Source organism: Taudactylus pleione, unplaced genomic scaffold, assembly GCF_031769625.1.
Source record: "Taudactylus pleione unplaced genomic scaffold, aTauple2 ptg000129l, whole genome shotgun sequence".
In the NCBI taxonomy this organism is placed as follows: Eukaryota; Metazoa; Chordata; class Amphibia; order Anura; family Myobatrachidae; genus Taudactylus; species Taudactylus pleione.
This window is the reverse complement of record NW_028284531.1, coordinates 8,433,652-8,453,471: the sequence shown is the minus strand read 5'-3', so window position 1 is coordinate 8,453,471 and position 19,820 is coordinate 8,433,652. Positions and strand designations below refer to the sequence as shown.

Genomic DNA, 19,820 nt, shown 5'->3' with positions numbered 1-19,820 from the left:
TAAATGCACATGGATACAAATATATAAATATATTTTTAAAGACTTCATATATTCAGTGATGACAGACGAGTCTTGTGGACATGTTTGTGACAAATAATTAAGAATACACAAAGATACTGTGAGTGTTTACTTCACATATAGAAACAGTATGTCTGTGGCAATTGAAGTAAAACACAGACACTGATATGCTCAGAGAGAGTGGATTTAGAAACATTGTCAGACGTTTAGCTATCATTAGAAATTGTAGGCCTTGTGTCCCATGCTGATGTGTTTAAGAGGGACTGACAATTGTATTCTGAATAAACATAGAAGAGCCTTTTGTTAAAATTATCAGACTGTTTGCCAAAGCTTGCTCAACCTGTGAACAGGACAAACTCCATTGTCTGTCATTATTTTAGTTAAGACAGAAGTAATATTACTGTTTGGAGTTATGTATGTGTATATATATATTTATTAATATATTGGTGTATATATGTATATGTATCTTTTTACACTGTAGACACACAACGCACACTTACATATAACCAGAAATATACACGCACTCATAAAAGGTTCCTGCACATTATGGTTCATATTAAAGGTATTAATTATGATGTAAAATGTATGTATTTGATATTAATGGTATACAACATGATAGACATGGCATGTTTGGTACTAAACTGACACACTGTTTATTTCCAGATATCTGAATCTATCAGCGAGGGAGTCGCATCTTGTGTTCGATGGTTATGGAATATAGGAAATTATTGGTTAGAGACACTACATTACAGTGTATACATTCTATCTAGTTTAAATCAATTAAAGAAAGACAATGTAACCTGGAGAATTGGGACATACCCCTAGTGAACTGTCCTATGAACTACAGCGTACTACAAAGACCAAGAACCAATGGAATTATGTGTGCCTGTCTACATTGTTGTTATCATGATCTGTTAGGGTATATAGCCTGTGTCCCGGTCCCAGTTAGTAGCCATTCTCATGGATGACCACAGACCTCAGGATTGATGACTGTAACTGGGACCGGTGCGCATACATATGTATCGACTGTACCTTATGTATTTAATAATCCTTTGCGCTCATTGTTTAGATCAAAGCGCGTAATACTCTTTTATTGTAATAATAACTTTTTGTGCTTTGGAACCACACTCTAAGTCTGGAAAGCAATTATTTCTTGTGCAACTTGCAACACTAAATAGCGATATTTGGGATAAAGGTTATTAGATATTCATACCGCTAATAAGAAGAAATATAAACAACTTAAGTACCCCAAACACTTTTATTAGGGTTATTAGGACACATCTACATTGATTCCCTATTTTAGTGCATCTTTTTTTGGGGTACAGACTAATTTCCCCACTTCTGACAGTACTTTCCGTCTGTTCGCCACTTTCCGTTTTCGCTTGTTTAGGAATTGAATAGGGCGAAAAGCAGGGATGCGCACAAAAAGTTTTCGCCTCTGAAAAAGGCGGAAAGTCGGACAGGCGAAAAGTCCGGCACTTTTCGCCTCTAATTGAATACGGGCCTATGCCTGTATTTTAGATTAATAAGAATGTGTAGTAGCTTAATATAGTTAGAATTCACAGACTTTCACTGTATGTATTGTGCACCAAATTATAAAGTATAACAGCATCAGTATTCTGTATATAACATCTTTCAAAGTATTAAGACCATTTTATATAACAAGAGATATGGTAAGAACTTACCTTTGTTATCTCTGTTTCTACGAAGTCCATAGGGTCCACAGGGTTGACCTTGGGGTATAGCTGGATCTGGATCCACGGGCACCACGCAGTTAAAGCTTTGCTGCTCCCAGGATGCACTTGGGTCCGTCCTCCTCTATACCCCGCCCCGGCCACAGGCACCTCAGTTGGTAAGCAGCTAAGGCCGGAGGAGGAGACTAAACAGAGAGAAGGAAGACTGGAACACACAAGAAACCATACTCACAGAAATGGGAGACGGAAAACCGGTGACCAGCCACACAGCCCATTTGAAGCCAGGTGCGTCAGGGCGGGCGCCCTGTGGACCCTATGGACTTCGTAGAAACAGAGATAACAAAGGTAAGTTCTTACCATATCTCTTGTTTTCTACTTCAGGGTCCATAGGGGGTCCACAGGGTTGACCTTGGGGATGTCCCAAAGCAGTTCAACTAAGGGCGGGGACGCTCCTGTGCTGAAAGGAGTACCCGGCGCCCAAAGGATGCATCCTGAGAGGCGAAGGTGTCAAACGCATAAAACCTCAGAAACGTCTGAATTGAAGACCAAGTAGCCGCCTTACACAGCTGAACAGCGGAGGCGCCACGTCTAGCAGCCCAAGAGGGACCCACAGAACGAGTGGAATGAGCCTTAACAGAGGCTGGCACAGGTAATCCCTCCTGTGCATAAGCCTCACAAATAACTGAACGAAGCCAACGGGCTAACGTTTGCTTGTTGGCAGGCCAACCCCTCTTGTGAAAACCGAAGAGGACAAACAAAGAATCCGACTTCCTAACCGAAGCAGTCCGGTCCACATAAATTCTAAGTGCCCGGACCACATCCAAGGAAGCCTCACCAGCCGAAAGATCAGGTGACTGAAAAGCTGGCACAACAAGTTCCTGATTAATGTGGAACTTTGAAACCACTTTGGGCAAAAACTCAGGACGCGTGCGGAGCACTGCCCTGTCCTGGTGAAAAATCAGAAAAGGAGGGCGACAGGAAAGCGCCCCCAATTCTGAAACCCTCCTGGCCGAAGCAATTGCCAGGAGAAAAATGGTCTTAAACGTCAGCCACTTGAGCTCCACCGACTCAAGCGGCTCAAAAGGAGGACCCTGCAAGACCCTCAGTACCACCGTCAAGTCCCACGGAGCCACCGGAGGCACGAAGGGAGGCTGAATCCTGAGAACACCTTGGAAAAAGGTGTAAACATCTGGCAGTGTAGCAATCCGTCGCTGAAACCACACGGACAAAGCAGACACATGAACCTTCAGAGAGGCCAGGCGTAAGCCGAGGTCCAAACCCGATTGAAGAAATTCCAAGATTCTGGAAACCCGGAACACCTGCGGATCATAGTTTCTGGATTCACACCATTGAAAATAAGTGCGCCACACCCTGTGGTAAATCCGCGCGGAGGCAGGCTTGCGTGCCCTAAGCATGGTACCAATCACTGAACTGGAGAAACCCCTAGACCTCAAGACGGCTGTCTCAAGAGCCACGCCGTCAAAGACAGCCGACCCAGATCCGGGTAAAGGCAGGGCCCCTGAGACAACAGGTCCCGACGCTGAGGAAGAAGGTACGGAGCGTCGATGGAGAGGCACCTCAGATCGGAGTACCAAGGACGTCTGGGCCACGCCGGAGCCACCAGCACGAGCGTGCCGCCGTCCTGCTTGAATTTCCGCAGAACCCGAGGAAGTAAGGATATCGGAGGAAACAGATACGCCAGGTGAAACGTCCATTTCACCGACAGAGCGTCTACCAGACAGGCGCCTGCGTCTCTTGTCCTTGACCCGTAAACGGGCAACTTGTGATTGTGACGGGAGGCCATCAAGTCCAGCTCCGGCAGCCCCCACCTGTCCACGAGTAGCTGAAACACCTCTGGGTGAAGCGACCATTCCCCGGGATGCACATCGTGACGGCTGAGGAAGTCCGCCTCCCAATTGAGGACTCCGGGAATGAAGACTGCCGAGATCGCTGGAACGTGACACTCCGCCCAAGCAAGAATGCGAGACACCTCCGACATTGCTGCCCGACTGCGAGTTCCCCCTTGGTGGTTGATGTACGCCACCGTGGTGGCGTTGTCGGACTGCACCTGAACCGCCCTTCCGTGAAGAGCGGGGCCGGATGACTGCAGGGCCCTGTACACAGCCCGCAGTTCCAGGATGTTGATGGGGAGAAGTGCTTCTTCCGCGGACCAACGACCCTGAAGCGATAATGAGCCGGTCACTGCCCCCCAACCCCGAAGACTGGCATCCGTCGTGAGCAGGACCCAGTCCGGGATCCAAAAGGGGCGCCCCTCGACCAGATGCACCGTCTGAAGCCACCAAGCCAAAGACTGCCGAACCTCCGCGGACAACACCAGCATCTGAGAGCGGATCCGGTGAGGTAACCCGTTCCATTCCGATAGAATCAGCCCCTGCAGGGGCCGGGAATGGAACTGGGCAAATTCCACCATGTCGAATGTCGACACCATGGACCCCAGAACTCTCATAGCTGAATGGACCGACAGGCGGCAACTGCTCAGGCAACTGTGTATCCGCAGCTGCAGGGAGGAGACCTTTTCTGGAGTCAGGAAAATCCGCTGCTGACGAGAATCCAGCAGGGCTCCCAAATGAACCATCCGCTGTGATGGAATCAGGGAGGACTTCTTCCAGTTTATCAACCACCCGTGTGCTTGAAGACAAGCAATGGTCAGGTGGAGATGTTGAAGAAGCACCTCCGGGGAGCTCGCCAGCAGCAGAAGATCGTCCAGGTACGGCAACAGACGTAGACCCTGACCCCGAAGGTGGGCAGCCATAACCGCCATCACCTTGGTGAACACCCTCGGAGCCGTGGAAAGGCCAAAAGGCAACGCCCGAAATTGGTAGTGATGGTTCAGGATAGCAAACCTCAGATACCGCTGATGTGCCGGTGCTATGGGCACATGGAGATAGGCGTCCTGGATATCGAGGGAGACCATATAATCCCCGGGTTCCATCGCCAGAATGATGGAACGTAACGTTTCCATCCTGAACCTGGGAACTCTGAGTAGAATAGTACCCCGTCCCGCGCTGAGACTGCGGAACGGGAACAATGACCCCTGCTTGTAGCAAGGATTCTATAGCTACCTGAATCTGACCAGCTTTGGTCTTGTCCAGAGAAGGACTCGTACAGAAAAACTGGTGGGGCGGCCTGAACCGAAAAGACAGGGCGTACCCCTGAGAGACTACTTCTCGAACCCAGGCATCCGTGGTGGTATTGTGCCAACACTGGGCGAATTGGAGAAGTCGGCCTCCCACTCTGGGGTCCCCCAGAGAGAGGCCCGTCCCATCAGGCAGCAGGCTTATCCTCCTGCTTGGAAGAAGGGCGCCGAGCACTCCATGCCTGCTTCTTGGGCTTGGGTGCGGCCTTGGTCGCCGAATGTCTCGGGAAGAACTGGCCCTTGGCCTTACCCTGAACCCGAAAGGACCGAAAGGCAGAGCTCCTCACTTTAGCCGGCGCAGAGGCCGAAGGGAGAAAAGCCGACTTGGACTTAGCCAAAGTATCCACTATTCTGTCCAAATCCGGACCAAATAGTAAATCACCATTAAAAGGCAAGGCCTCCAGACCCTTTTTTGAATCTGCATCAGCCCTCCAGGACCTCAGCCACAGGGAGCGCCGAGCAGATACCGCTGCAGCCGACACCCTAGAAGTGAGCAGGCTGGCATCCAAAGACGCTTCCCCAATATAGGAAGCTGCATCCCGCATCTGTCCCACTAACGCTCTCTGGATATCCGGAGCCTCATCAGGAAAGGTATCCTCCAAGGCATTGGCCCATGCCTCAATGGCTTTAGCCACCCAGGAGATAGCCATGGACGGGCGAGCCACCGCCCCGGAAAGAGAATAAATGGACTTTAAACAAGTCTCCACCTTCCTGTCCGTGGGATCCTTCAAAGAGGAGATAGACGGCAATGGCAACGTCGCGCTTTTGATCAAGCGGGTAACGTGGGAATCCACCGCCGGCGGAGTTTCCCATTTCCTGCAATGAGCTTCAGGAAAAGGATAGTTCGCCGCCAACCTCTTCTGTGGATGGAACCTCTTACTAGGTAATTGCCAGGCCGCCGCCATATGATCCGATAATTGATCAGACAGGGGGAACACAGTTGAGGTCACCTTGGCCTTTTTAAAATTAGGAAACTTCGACCTAGGAGCCGGCGCATCATCCTCAACATGTAGGATAGCCCGCACCGCCCTAACTAAGGCTGGAACATTAATGGAGGACTTAGCTTCCACCTCCTGCCCCATGACATCAGAGTCAGAGTCCTCATGGATTTCTCCATCATCTGAGGACACTTCCGAGTCCGACAACTGCGCAGCTAGTGAACTCACAACCGGACGTTTAGACACCCTTGGTGGCACATCACCTTGCAACATGGACTGAAACGCCGAGGATGAAGCCGCCAGACTCTGTACGGAGCTGGACAGAACATCCACCCAAGGCGGAGGAGCCGTCGGAGCAAAACTCTGCAAAGGCACTACAGACTGACGCGTCCCTGGGGAAGACTGCACATACACAGGCAGTCCCGAGTAAGGACCCACAGTCTGGGCCCCGGGGGAAGACCGCAACATTTGTGGAACCCTCGGGGAATGGGGGATGGTGGGCTGCGGTAACGCCCTAGAAGGGACCGCTGATGGGACCGATAACCGGTCCGCAATAGATGCCAGCACCTGTGAAAACATCGCCCAAGGAGGGTCCTGTGATACAGGGGGGTTGGAGGGGCCCGGTACCAGCTGGCACCGCCCGCACAGACCATCCTGAGATAAGTCCTCTCCATCAACTCCAGCAGCACAGCGTCTGCAGGAAAATAGCACAGGAGCCACAGAGCGCTCAGTCTCCTCATCCGACATGATACCGTAAATACACAAGAAATAGGTATCACCAGAGGAATTACGGTTTTAACACCCGCGCACTCACCAGTATGCGACACAACAGCCCAGATATGGTACTGTGTAGCACACAACAGTATGTGACTGACCCCACAAATACGTGTTTTATATATGTGAGGGTCTCAGAAAAACGCCCTTCCCCCACACACCTGCCGGCCCGTAGGAGAAGGAAAGGGATAGTTATAAGCTGACAGTAAGGAGAATAAGTCACAGACAGGCAGCACTAGCAATAGTCACATACAATGCAGAAAAGTTAGTACTCACTGCACCTTCCGCTACAATCAACCGCCCAGATTCAGTGTCTGGGAGGGCTATAGCGCTGTGTACACTGTCCTTTAGCAGGGGAGAGGTACACAGGGGGACCGGTCCACTTGATACCGCCTGGGAGTCTGCGATGTGCCAGTAAAGATGGCCGCCGGAGACCTCAGAGGAGGAGTGGCCGTAAGATAAGAGCAGCTCAGCGACGCCAGACTGCTTGTTGAAAGGCGCGCTGAGCTGAGGGGAGGAGCCGCTAGACAGGGAAGGCTGCCTCCCCTGGCTAGCAATTAACCCCCGGGTTGCCGGTCCCGCTACCAGCCTGATACCCTGGTGGTCTAGCGGACACGCGGGGTATTCCTCAATTGAGGGGGAGCCCGCCGCCGCCGCTAGCGCCTCCGGTCTGTCCCCAGAGACCGGAGGCTCCTGACTGCATTGAAGTATCCGCGGGCCGCCGCACGCGGCGACCCGCGGCTTACCTGATCCCCGTCGCGTCCGGCAGCAGTCAAGGGAGTCCCCAGAGCCCGGCTAGTACAGGCTCTGGGGTCCCGCCGCGATCCCCAGAGCTGTACTGGCGTCGCGGCGCCAGCGGGGAGAAGGAGCGGCAGCGTGGACGTCCTAAAGGACAGTCTGATGCTGCCGCTCTAACAGTGTAAAAAAAAAGAAGAAAAAAATAAAAAATTTCTCTTTTAAAATAAAGCTTAGGGGCTGCTCCTGCAGCCCCACTGCGACAGGGTGACCCGACTCCGGCCGGGCACCAACTAAAACTGAGGTGCCTGTGGCCGGGGCGGGGTATAGAGGAGGACGGACCCAAGAGCATCCGGGGAGCAGCAAAGCTTTAACTGCGTGGTGCCCGTGGATCCAGATCCAGCTATACCCCAAGGTCAACCCTGTGGACCCCCTATGGACCCTGAAGTAGAAATATATAAATATATATATATCCACGAAAGATCAGCACTCACTTTCAACCAGCACAGCAATTATTGCCTGGGGTGACAATTCAGTGATATCCAGTTGGTATCAAAAAGTATAAAGTACAAAAAGGAATGCAGTCACCAGGTCTTCTCTACAGGTTACAGAAAAAGTAGGCAACCTACTTTAACCAATGCATAATAATGAAGTCACAAGGTCGACATTTCGACCGCACAAACGCGGTCTTCATCAGGACACATATAAACAAGGCACAGGACACACATGTGTAGGTGTAAAGTAGGTTGCTTACTTTTTCTGTAACCTGAAGAGAAGCCCTGGTGAGTGCATTCCTTTTTACACACACACACATATATATATATATATATATATATATATATATACCATTCAGATACTGTAAATTGTGTCTGTTGAGTCACAAAATACAAATAATGCTGTTTAAAGATAATATGACATTACATGAACAATTGTATATTTGGCTTTTGTGAATGTGGTGCATATTAGATCAGTCATTCTGCCTCCCTTCTTACTTACCTGGAAGTTTTAGACATCGGCAGCACGTGTTACACTGATGTTTTGTACAGAAGTTTTTAATAGCATCATCCCCAAGATTTGCTGGTCCAAATACCATATCATTTGATCTGGTCAAGAAGAAAAAAAGATTTAAACAATGGAGGATAGTACAAGTTTAAGCTTATCATCATAGGGTTCAGTGGCAAACGCAGGATTTCTAGAGGGGGGTTTCCAAATGCTTGATTTTAGAGTGAGTGTGGCCAGTCCATGAAGAGGGTATAATTAGCACTTATCCAGCTTTAATATGTTACATTCAAAGTGTACTGTGTTGCATAATTCCAGCATATACAGGACCAGCGATCATAGTATGCCATTAGATGCAGCAGAAGGTCCATCCTCTCTGAGTAGAATGTTTTTTTTCAGATGTGGGCTCCATTCTAGAGTATGGGAGCAAGTCTGGGAGTCTGGGGGAGCAGCAGAAGAACTTAGCACTGCCCTGGACATATATGTACATATCGGTCTCCTTATTTACTGGAAAATGTATTATTATACATTATTAAATATTAACTCTCTTGATGGTCTATAGCAGTGCACCCCTAACAGTGCATGTTTTCCACATCTCCTAGTTGGTGCCAGGTATATTTATTACTGGCTGACACATTTTTTAAAGATCCACAGTTGGTGCTAATCATTTCATTTCTGAACATGCAGCACTAGTAACATTCTATTATATTACTATTTCTATTGTGGTCTTAGTGTGTGCTGGGGAGGGGGGTTTCCAGGCAGATGGAAACCCCCCCTGCGTTTGCCTATGGGGTTCAAATGAACTAAGTTGTAGACAAAAACATTGTTTTAACAGAATGGATTACAGTACACACTGATACAGGACAGTCTTCTATTTGAAAGCTGATGAATATATATTATTTAAAAAATGATTTACCTAATATGTTCAGTAATGAAAATATAATTGCAAAATAATTAATTAGAAAACAATAATAGTTATATGTATAACTTTGCTGTTCCTCAATTAAACTACTAAAAAATTATGATACAATTATTACCTACAGATATATACAGTCAGGTCCATAAATATTGGAACATTGACAGAATTTTCATATTTTGGCCTCTATTCACCACCACAATGGCTTTGAAATTAAACAAACAAGATGTGATTTAACTGCGGACTTTCACATTTAATTTGAGGGTAATTACATCCAAATCAGGTGAACGGTGTAGGAATTACAACGGTTTCTATATGTGCCTCCCACTTTTTAAGGGGCCAAAAGTAATGGGACAAACTAAACAATCCTAAATCTAACTTTCACTTTTTAATACTTTGTGAAAATCCTTTGCAGGCAATTACAGCCTGAAGTCTGGAACGCATAGACATCACCAGATGCTGGGTTTCATCCCTGGTGATGCTCTGCCAGGCTTCTACTGCAAATGTCTTCAGTTCCTGCTTGTTCTTGGGGCATTTTCCCTTCAGTTTTGTCTTCATCAAGTGAAATGCATGCTCAATCGGATTCAGGTCAGGGGATTGACTTGGCCATTGCATAACATTCTACTTTTTAGCCTTAAAAAACTCTTTGGTTGCTTTTGCAGTATGCTTCGGGTCATTGTCCATCTGCACTGTGAAGCGCCGTCCAATGAGTTCTGAAGCATTTGACTGAATATGAGCATATAATATTGCCCGAAACACTTCAGAATTCATTCTGCTGCTTTTGTCAGCAGTCACATCATCAATAAATACAAGGGAACCAGTTCCATTGGCAGCCATACATGCCCACGCCATGATACTACCACCACCATGCTTCACTGATGAGGTGGTATGTTTTGGATCGTGAGCAGTTCCTTTCCTTCTCTTCCCATCACTCTGGTACAAGTTGATCTTTGTCTCATCTGTCCATAGGATGTTGTTCCAGAACTGTAATGGCTTCTTTAGATGTTGTTTGGCAAACTCTAATCTGGTCTTCCTGTTTTTGTGGCTCACCAATGGTTTGCATCTTGTTTGCAACCCTCTATATTCACTCTTGTGAAGTCTTCTCTTGATTGTTGACTTTGACACATATACATCTACCTCCTGGAGAGTGTTCTTGATTTGGCCAACTGTTGTGAAGGGGTTTTTCTTCACCAGGGAAATAATTCTTTTGTCATCCACCACAGTTGTTTTCTGTGGTCTTCCGGGTCTTTTGGTGTTGCTGAGCTCTCTGGTGCGTTCTTTATTTTTAAGAATGTTCCAAACAGTTGATTTGGCCACATCTAATGTTTTTGCTATCTCTCTGATGGGTTTGTTTTGATTTTTCAGCCTAATGATGGCTTGCTTCACTGATAGTGACAGCTCTTTGGATCTCATATTGAGAGTTGACAGCAACTGATTCCAAGTGCAAATGTCACACTTAGAATCAACTCCAGACCTTTTACCTGCTTAATTGATAATGAAATAACGAGGGAATAGCCCACACCTGTCCATGAAATAGCTTTTGAGTTGATAGTCCCATTACTTTTGGCACCTTAAAAAGTGGGAGGCACATATTGAACTGTTGTAATTCCTACACCGTTCACCCGATTTGGATGTAATTACCCTCAAATTAAATCTGAAAGTCTGCAGTTAAAGCACATCTTGTTTGTTTCATTTCAAAACCATTGTGGTGGTGAATAGAGGCCAAAATCTGAAAATTCTGTCAATGTCCCAAAATTTATGGACCTGACTGTATATATGGAGCTATACTGGTTGCAAGACACCTGCAAGCTATAAAGAGTGTTTTTTTATTTTTGTAATCTTTTTGAAATAACATATGATTTAACAATGGGCAGATATGAATGCTCATATTTATTACATATATAAAAGTCACATATTACAGTTATAAAGTGTAAACATCAGATCAGTATAAATAAGAGACCTCGGTTTTGAAATAAAGATGCAAGCTCTTATTACACTGCAGTGGCAAACGCAGGATTTTTAGGGGGGGTTTCCAAATCTCTCTCTATATATACACACACACACATATATATACTGTACATACGTGTATATATATATATATATATATATATATATATATATATGAGATACACCCCCATTTTTAGCTATTTGTAACTGTATTGTGACTCTTATGCAGTGCCAGGGCCGAATTAAGGTTTGTGGGGGCCCCAGGGCAACTAAGTTGCGGGTGGCCCCTTCAAGCCGTGCCCCCCAGTAGCAGTCTGCCCCAGCGGTGCCCCCAGTAGCAGTCCGCCCTCAACAGTAGTCTCCCCAGGAGTACCCCTAGTAGTAATCCCCCTCTATGCTGTATCCCCCAGTAGTGGTCCCACCTGTGTGCAGTGCCCCCAGTAGTAGTCCCCCCAGTAGTACCCCCAGCAGTGCCCCTAGTAATACCCCCAGCAGTGGCCTTAGTAGTACCCCCAGCAGTGCCCCTAGTAGTCCCCCCAGCAGTGCCCCTTGTAGTACCCCCTGCAGTGTCCCTAGTAGTAGTAGTACCCCCCCAGCAGTGCTCCTTGTAGTACCCCCTGCAGTGCCCCTAGTAGTAGTAACCCCCTAGCAGTGCCCCTTGTAGTTCCCCCTGCAGTGCCCCTAGTAGTAGTAGTACCCCAGCAGTGCCCCTTGTGGTACCCCCTGCAGTGCCCTTTGTGGTAGTACCCCCCCAGCAGTGCCCCTTGTACTACCCCCTGCAGAGCCCCTAGTAGTAGTAGTACCCCCTCCCCAGCAGTGCCCCTTGTACTACCCCCTGCAGTGCCCCTAGTAGTAGTACCCCCCAGCAGTGCCCCTTGTACTACCCCCTGCAGTGCCCCTAGTACAACCCCCTCCCAGGCACACACACAAAAAAAACAAGTTCCACTTACCTTAATCCCCGCTCTGTCGTCTGCTCCTCCGTCCTCCCGGGCCGGCCCGCTCTGCATGATGGGAGAGACGTCATGGCATCTCTCCCATCAGCCACTGCTGTACCCGGAAGACGGAGGCTCCGGTAGTGGTCGCAGCCGATGAGAGTCTGACTGACTCTCATCAGCTGCTAAAGCAAACACACAGCTGTCGGCACCGGCGGCTGCGTGTTTGTGCTGTGTAGTGCGGATGACACTTATGTGCCGTCTACACTATCACCCTGCCCCAAGCTGATGCAGCAGCACTGACTGTGCTGCTGCATACAGTAGAATGGCCGCAGCTGCATAGCGCCCTCCTCACGGGAACAGGTGCCGCCGGCAGGGTCACACCGACCCTGTGTGGGGGCCCTCTGTGTGTGGGGGCCCAGGGACGACCGCCCCTGTCGCCCTCCCCTTAATCCGGCCCTGTGCAGTGCCCCTAATGCAGTGCCCCCAGTAGTTTTGTCCCATATGCAGCGCCCCTTATGTAGTGCCCCCTGTAGTTTTGTCCCATATGCAGGTCCCACTAAAGTAGTGTCCCTTATGCAGTGCCCCCTATATTTGTGCCCATTATGCAGGGCCCCTAAGTAGTTTTGCCCTATATGCAGTGCCCCCTGTAGTTTTCACCCCATGCAGGTCCCTCTAAAGTAGTGCCCCTGCCCTAAGTAGTTTTGCCCCATATGCAGCGCCAGTTATGCAGTGCCCCTTATGCATGGCCCCCTAAAGTAGTGCTCCTTATGCATGGCCCCCTAAAATAGTGCCCATTATGCAAGGCTCCCTAAAGTAGTGTCCCTTATGCATGGCCCCCTAAAGTAGTGTCCCTTATGCATGGCCCCCTAAAGTAGTGTCCGTTATGCAGTGCCCCCCCCCGCGCCCAGTACTTACCTCACCACCCTGCTGGCTCCCACTCCGGCTGGCTCTCGTTCGCTGCTGCTTTGGCTGGATCTGTCTGCTCCTAACATCAGTGCATCACTGGGAACGCTGGCCTCTGAAGCGATCGGAGGCTTCTTTAGCCTCCAATCGCTTCAGAAGCCAGTGTTCACAGTGCAGGGAGCCGCAGAGGTCGGAGATGGAGCGCTGTCTCCATCTCTGAAAAAAAACAATTGGGATCGTCAGGGGGGGTATCTGGGTACTCCGACCCCCCCCCCCACCCCCACCCTCAGTGGGTGTCATGTACAAAGTGGAAAATTGACAGCTTTGATCCTTGATTTACCAAAGTGCACATATATTTCAGCTGAAGAGAATGTGTTTGTGAATAACATTGCAGCGTGTGTGAAGGAAAAGAAGTTTGCAAAGGCCAATGTTAGGAGTTGAGCAGAGTGAGGGTGTTAATTGCAAAGTACAGAGTGTTGGTACCAGGGGCAGATTGGGAACTTAAAGTGGCCCTGGAAAAATTCTGAGAGTGGCCTAATTCAAATTTAAACTGTAGGTGCCCCAACACAAACATAAGTGGTGCTAGCAAACAGCCAACTTGACATCTATACATGACAGAGAGCATCTGTGTGCCTGCCATACAGCACAAACAGCATTCCAGTCAAGGGCGTAGCTATAATAGATGCGGAGAGTGCGGCTGCTATGGGGTCCAGGCCGCCTCTGGGGCCCGACCCCCTCCCTGCCATCTCCTGAGCCCTGGTTTTTCTATTCTCACCAGAGTGCTGCTGCAGGGCACCTGGGCCCAGAGCTGATCCAAGCTACAGCCATCTCTAGCTGCTCCCTGCATGCATTGTGATGTCACAATGCAGATCACAGCCCTATATAAAGGATGCCCAGCTACTGGCAGCCATTTTGTGGTGACATTTTGTCCTACATTGATAATTTCTGAGTAGTTCCTGCTTTATTTAGGCGACTTTGGATAATGACTACTGATAAGGACTTTGGATTACATCTTCCGATAAGGTCCTCTACAGCAACATCTTCAAAAAAAGAATCAATAACATCTTCAGGTAATGACTATATAACAAATTTTGGCCTGTCACCCTTACCCCTTCAGACACCTTCCTCCATTTTATCTGCAGTTTCTAATTTAGAAACAATGGATAAAATAAATTATTCATCTGATGTGACATTGCACGACTTAAAATGGATACACACTTGTCCAGTCCTCTGAGGATCCAACTCCAGACGAGACTGTTGACATCATAAACAGTTAGGATTATGGAGAAAGTCTCTCTCTCAGTCTCTCTCTCTCAGTCTCTCTCTCTCTCTCTCTCTCTCTCTGTCTCTCTCTCTCAGTCTCTCTTATATAGGCCATCTATAATACTTACTATATGCTAATCACCATTCATTTAATCATGCATGTCAGCTAAACAGGCAGATATATATATATATATATATATATTAGTCATTAACAATCAAAATGGATAAACTGCAAAATAATTTCCACAGGGGGTGGGCCCTTTGGAAATTTTGCTATGAAGCTCCCCTGATCCCACAGAGAGCATCTCAATCACCATCACAAGTATAGAGACCAGCTTGGTTACCACCATAGGCACAGAGATCATTCCAGGGACTGCCACACATTCAATTGAGCATCCTAGTTACAACACAGCACAAACAGCATCCTAGTTACCACCATACAGCAAAGACTGTATCCCATGATCACCAAACAGCACTGACAGCATCCCTGTGACTGCCATAATATACAGACAGCATTCCATTGAATGTCATACAGTACATCGAGCATAAAGGTGATGTCATACAGTACAGACATTCCTCACTTGACGACCGAGTTTCGTTCCTACAACTTGGGGCCGTATTCAATTGCCGGCGAAAAGCCGTTCTCTGCGAAAAGTTTTCGCCGATGACGTCATTTCGCCTGTCGGAAACTTTCCACCGTATTCAATTGCAATAACTTTTCGCCGGTGCAAAAAGTCTGCGCCTTGTAACCAGCAGAAAGATTCGCCTCGGAATGGAGGCCGAAAAAAGTGCACAATCGGGGGTTTGGGGTGCAAAGTTGCGGCAAACCACCTGCAACCTTGGTACAATCCCCCAAAGGTAAACTGCGTCCAAAAAGGTAAAAAAAACCCTTAAGAACACCCCAAAAAAGAACTTTCGTTTTGGGGGCAAAAGGGCAAAGTTGAGGGGCAAACTTAAAAACTAGCGAAATAGACTCCAGGGGGTCCCCAAGTATGCCCCAGGTGTTTTTTTTTTACTTTGCAGGTGTTTGTGGTAGGTGGATTTTCCATGATTTTTAAAGCTTCACTTTAGCAACTTTTAAATATGCTAGACCCCATTTTCAGGTCCCCCAAATTTGCTAGGACTAGTTATTTTGATGAAAAAATATTGCTAAATGCCCTTAAGCAAAGACGCTAATTAGCACCTATTGAGACCATTTAAGTACCCCAAGTACTTTCAGCAGGTCTATTTGGGGGTATCAATACTGATCCCCCATGTCAGTGGAACATTTGGGGGGTGTCAGGTTGATTTCTCCTAAACTGACAGCACTTTTCGCCTGTTTGAGTTTCGCCGGGTCCCGTTGTCACGTCCCTTGGAATTGAATAGGGAGAAAAGCAGCCGGGCGCGATACTTTTCCAAACCCAAAACCAGTGATGTAGTCGGAAAGTGCACCAGGCGAAAAGTCCCCGGACTTTTCGCCAGCAATTGAATATGCCCCTTGGTCGTTAAACGAATCGGTCGTTAAGCGAGGGTGTATAGTGGCCGGGAAGCAGCAGGACCAAGGCAGATGACACATGCCTGTGAGTGTCCTACCTCCTCCTCAAGCGTGCCGCATCCCAGTCCGTCCTTTCCTTCATGGAAGGCAGGGAGTCCCACGCTGCAGCCGCGCCCACCCTCTGTCGGCAGGGTCCTTCTTTTTATGTCATTTGAATTCTGCAAAGTGCAATTCAACCTACAGTTTGGTTTTCCTACCGCGGTCGTAAGTCCGATCAGTCGCTATACTGGTAGGTCATTAAATGAGGAAAATCTGTACATCATAATGTACATAGCACCCCAGATTTGTAGCTTGATCACTGTTGGATTAGGAGCTCATGGAACAGCACTCTGGCCATAGCCCGTGTCCAACAGACTGTGCGGAGATCAGCATGGGAGATCACCATGCTTAAGTGTTGTAGACTTTGACCCTTGTTCCCCAATTCTTGTTACATGTTGGACAAAACAGATTACATACATCTACTAGTGAAGCCTACGACCAGGGGTGTAGCAAGGGTGGTTCCAGTGGAGCATAAGCTCTGGGCGCCAAAATGGACTAAGGGCGCCATCCAGGGTTCCGGGATTCATGGGGTGCTGCACATTTGCTCTATATCCTAAATAAGTTGCGGATCTGAGATCAGTTTCTACATTTCATGCTTCCTCAAGATGCCCAGATTGCCTCCCCTCCGTCTCTCCCTCCTCTGTGATCATCTTCTGTCACATCCCCTTTCCTGTCAGATTGATTACATTCACTTCTCACCTCTTTAATTCCCTCCCTTCTCTACCCTGAGATCGTCTCATTGCCGCTGTCCACTCCTTTCATATTGGCCTCTGTCACCTCCCCTCTCTGATCGGCACTTTAATCTCCCCTCTACTCTTTGATCCCCTCCCTCATTCACTCCTCATTCATTGTGCTTCAATGGACTTAATAGTTACACATTTGAGGTAAAATCCTAAACTTCAATTATAAGTTATGAGTTTAAAAAGAGTCACTGCTTTGCTATTTAAAGAAATGAGGTGCACCCTGGCATAACCACAAATTGTTATTTGAAAGGTATTTTAAAAAATATTAGGAGACCTGAAATAATAATAATGGTGGTAGACAGAACATGATTAGTAGTACTTACATTAATATAGGTATATTTGCGATCTACTGTAGGAGCATAGCTGAGGGAACACATACAAATTACCGCTGGACACAAGTGTGGCGGTTCAAATCCCGACAGTGGCAGGCTGACTTGGCTGAAAATCCTGATCGTCCACAGGTAAGTATGAACTAACCTAACCACCCTAACCCTCCTTAGGGGTGCCTAACCCTAACCTTCCCCCCAGTGCCTAACCCTAATCCCCCCACTAAGTGCCTAAACCTAACCCCCCCTTCCCCTAGCCTAACCCTAACCTCCCGGGGGGATGTCTAACCCTAAGTCCCCACTGGGAGCCCTAAACCTAACCCCCCCCCCCACCGCAGCTGTCCGCAGTGGCACCCAGGCATCACTTCAATCGGGATGCCAGGCGCTGGTCTCCCGGCGTCGGTAAAATAACAGGTGTCTTCTGTTACCACCGCTCTATTATCAACTCTTTGCCCCCCCCTCTCCTTCTGTCGCTACAGCTCTCTGATTGGCTTTGCCCCTCACCTCTCCTTTCTTATTGGCTTCAGTCACCAACCCTCTATGATTGTCACTTTTCTCTCCCCATCCCGTTTGATCTTTCTCTTCTCATTCATTAATTGTGCTTCAATGGACTTAAAAGTGACATCTGCGGTAAAGTCCTAAACTTCAATTATAAGGTATGAGATTAAAAAGATCTTTTATAAACTATTAGGAGACCTGAAATAATAATAATGGTGGTAGACAGAACATGATTAGTAGTACTCACATTAATATAGGTGCAATGTATATTTACGAAGAAGGAGCATAGCTGAGAAGGGAGCTTCCTATAGGTGTTCCCACTCCAGTGAAAGCTGTTTGAGGCAGTAATTGCAGTAATAAGCTGTGCACCCTGTGGAATCTCACTCTAGCACATGTATTCTATCAATTTAAGTTAAATGATCAGAATATATAATACAATCTCCTCTATTGACTAATAACAATGATTCAAAGGACCAAAAGTCAGATCCTACATGCTATACATAAATAAAGCAGTGACAAAGAGCTACCCCTTAATGTCAGATGCTTACAGCATGATACTGCCACTGCTATTTTTCTCTTCACTTCAATATTTCCCTGCAGGCTGGCCATACCCCACTGGCACAGTTCAGTACAGGGTAGGGGGGGGCTTTCTCATGGTACTTTCTCTGGGTGCTATGGTTCCACGCTACTCCTCTGAGTGCAGATTGTGTTATGCAGCCTATTGGAATGGCTGCACAGAGGGGAGTTACACCACTGGGCAGCGTAAAATTATTATTTACAGTATATACAATATAAAACACGAAGCAGTACACTGGGAATTACTGGTGAAGTTATGCCCAGATCCGGGGGGGTTCTGACTGGGCCTTTCTTATGGCATCACCACTTAATTCACATAGAATACTTTTATCACTTTTCTATTTGTTTGTATATTATTTATGTCATTTTAATTCTTTCTCATTTCATTAACACTTATTGATTTATACTTACACATCTTTTCTTTATACTTCACTATCACCTTTTTCGTGTGATGCCCTGGGGATGGCCCTTGGTTGGAATTTTTTTGGGGTGCCTTGCTTCTCGGACGTGAACCCCTTAATGCTAGGGACGCCAGTATAGAGGAGCCTTGACGATTGGCCTGGCGCTTATTCATATATTTGCAAATGTATGTAGCTAATACCTCTGAATCGCTATTATCATGTAGGATTTAAGTATTGTTATTGCTGCAGTGTGCTGGGGGGCAAATCTCTTTTTTTCTGTGTTCAGAGTAAACCCCGCCCTTTACAAGCACCTGTGTTATGCAATTAAGCTGATCTGAGCAACTACCATTTTTTTTTGCAAGTTTGGAGAGGCATGAAGGCAGTCAGCATTAGGAGGATGTGCTGATGCTTATAGTGCCATGTGGAGGTTTTTTGGGGTACCTCCAAGGTAAGTTAGCTCTCAGCTTTTATATGTACTGTTATCATGCAGTACATCAATTGTAATTATATGACCCAGAGTGGGTGCTACTATTATGTAGCAATAATTATTTTGGGGTGAGCGTTTGGGAGTGGCGCCCCCGGGGGGGTTCTGACTGGGCCTTTCTTATGGCATCACCACTTAATTCACATAGAATACTTTTATCACTTTTCTATTTGTTTGTATATTATTTATGTCATTTTAATTCTTTCTCATTTCATTAACACTTATTGATTTATACTTACACATCTTTTCTTTATACTTCACTATCACCTTTTTCGTGTGATGCCCTGGGGATGGCCCTTGGTTGGAATTTTTTTGGGGTGCCTTGCTTCTCGGACGTGAACCCCTTAATGCTAGGGACGCCAGTATAGAGGAGCCTTGACGATTGGCCTGGCGCTTATTCATATATTTGCAAATGTATGTAACTAATACCTCTGAATCGCTATTATCATGTAGAATTTAAGTATTGTTTTTGCTGCAGTGTGCTGGGGGGCAAATCTCTTTTTTTTCTGTGTTCAGAGTAAACCCCGCCCTTTACAAGCACCTGTGTTATGCAATTAAGCTGATCTGAGCAACTACCATTTTTTTTGCCAGATTGAAAATGACACAAGTATTAGTTTTCACAAAGTTTGCTGCTTCAGTGTTTTTAGACCTTTTTATCAGATGTTACTATGGTATACTGAAGTAAAATTACAAGCATTTCATAAATGTCAAAGGCTTTTATTGACAACTACATTAAGTTTATGCAAAGAGTCAATATTTGCAGCGTTGACCCTTCTTTTTCAAGACCTCTGCAATTCACCCTGTCATGTTGTCAATCAACTTCTGGGCCACATACTGACTGATGGCCGCCCATTCTTGCCTAATCAGTGCTTGGAGTTTGTCAGAATTCGTGGGTTTTTGTTTGTCCACCCGCCTCTTGAGGATTGACCACAAATTCTCA

The 19,820-nt window shown here is 47.0% G+C and overlaps 1 protein-coding gene across 1 annotated transcript in view; it reads right to left on the bottom strand.

Moving 5' to 3' along the window:
* The window catches only part of LOC148523618 (transient receptor potential cation channel subfamily M member 7-like), a 166,757-nt gene that overhangs the window by 16,401 nt on the left and 130,536 nt on the right, over positions 1-19,820 (bottom strand). Inside the window, exon 34 of the mRNA XM_088472824.1 lies at positions 8,313-8,419. Within this exon, the coding sequence (XP_088328950.1) occupies positions 8,313-8,419 (107 nt within the window). The remainder of the gene's footprint in view (positions 1-8,312; positions 8,420-19,820) is intronic.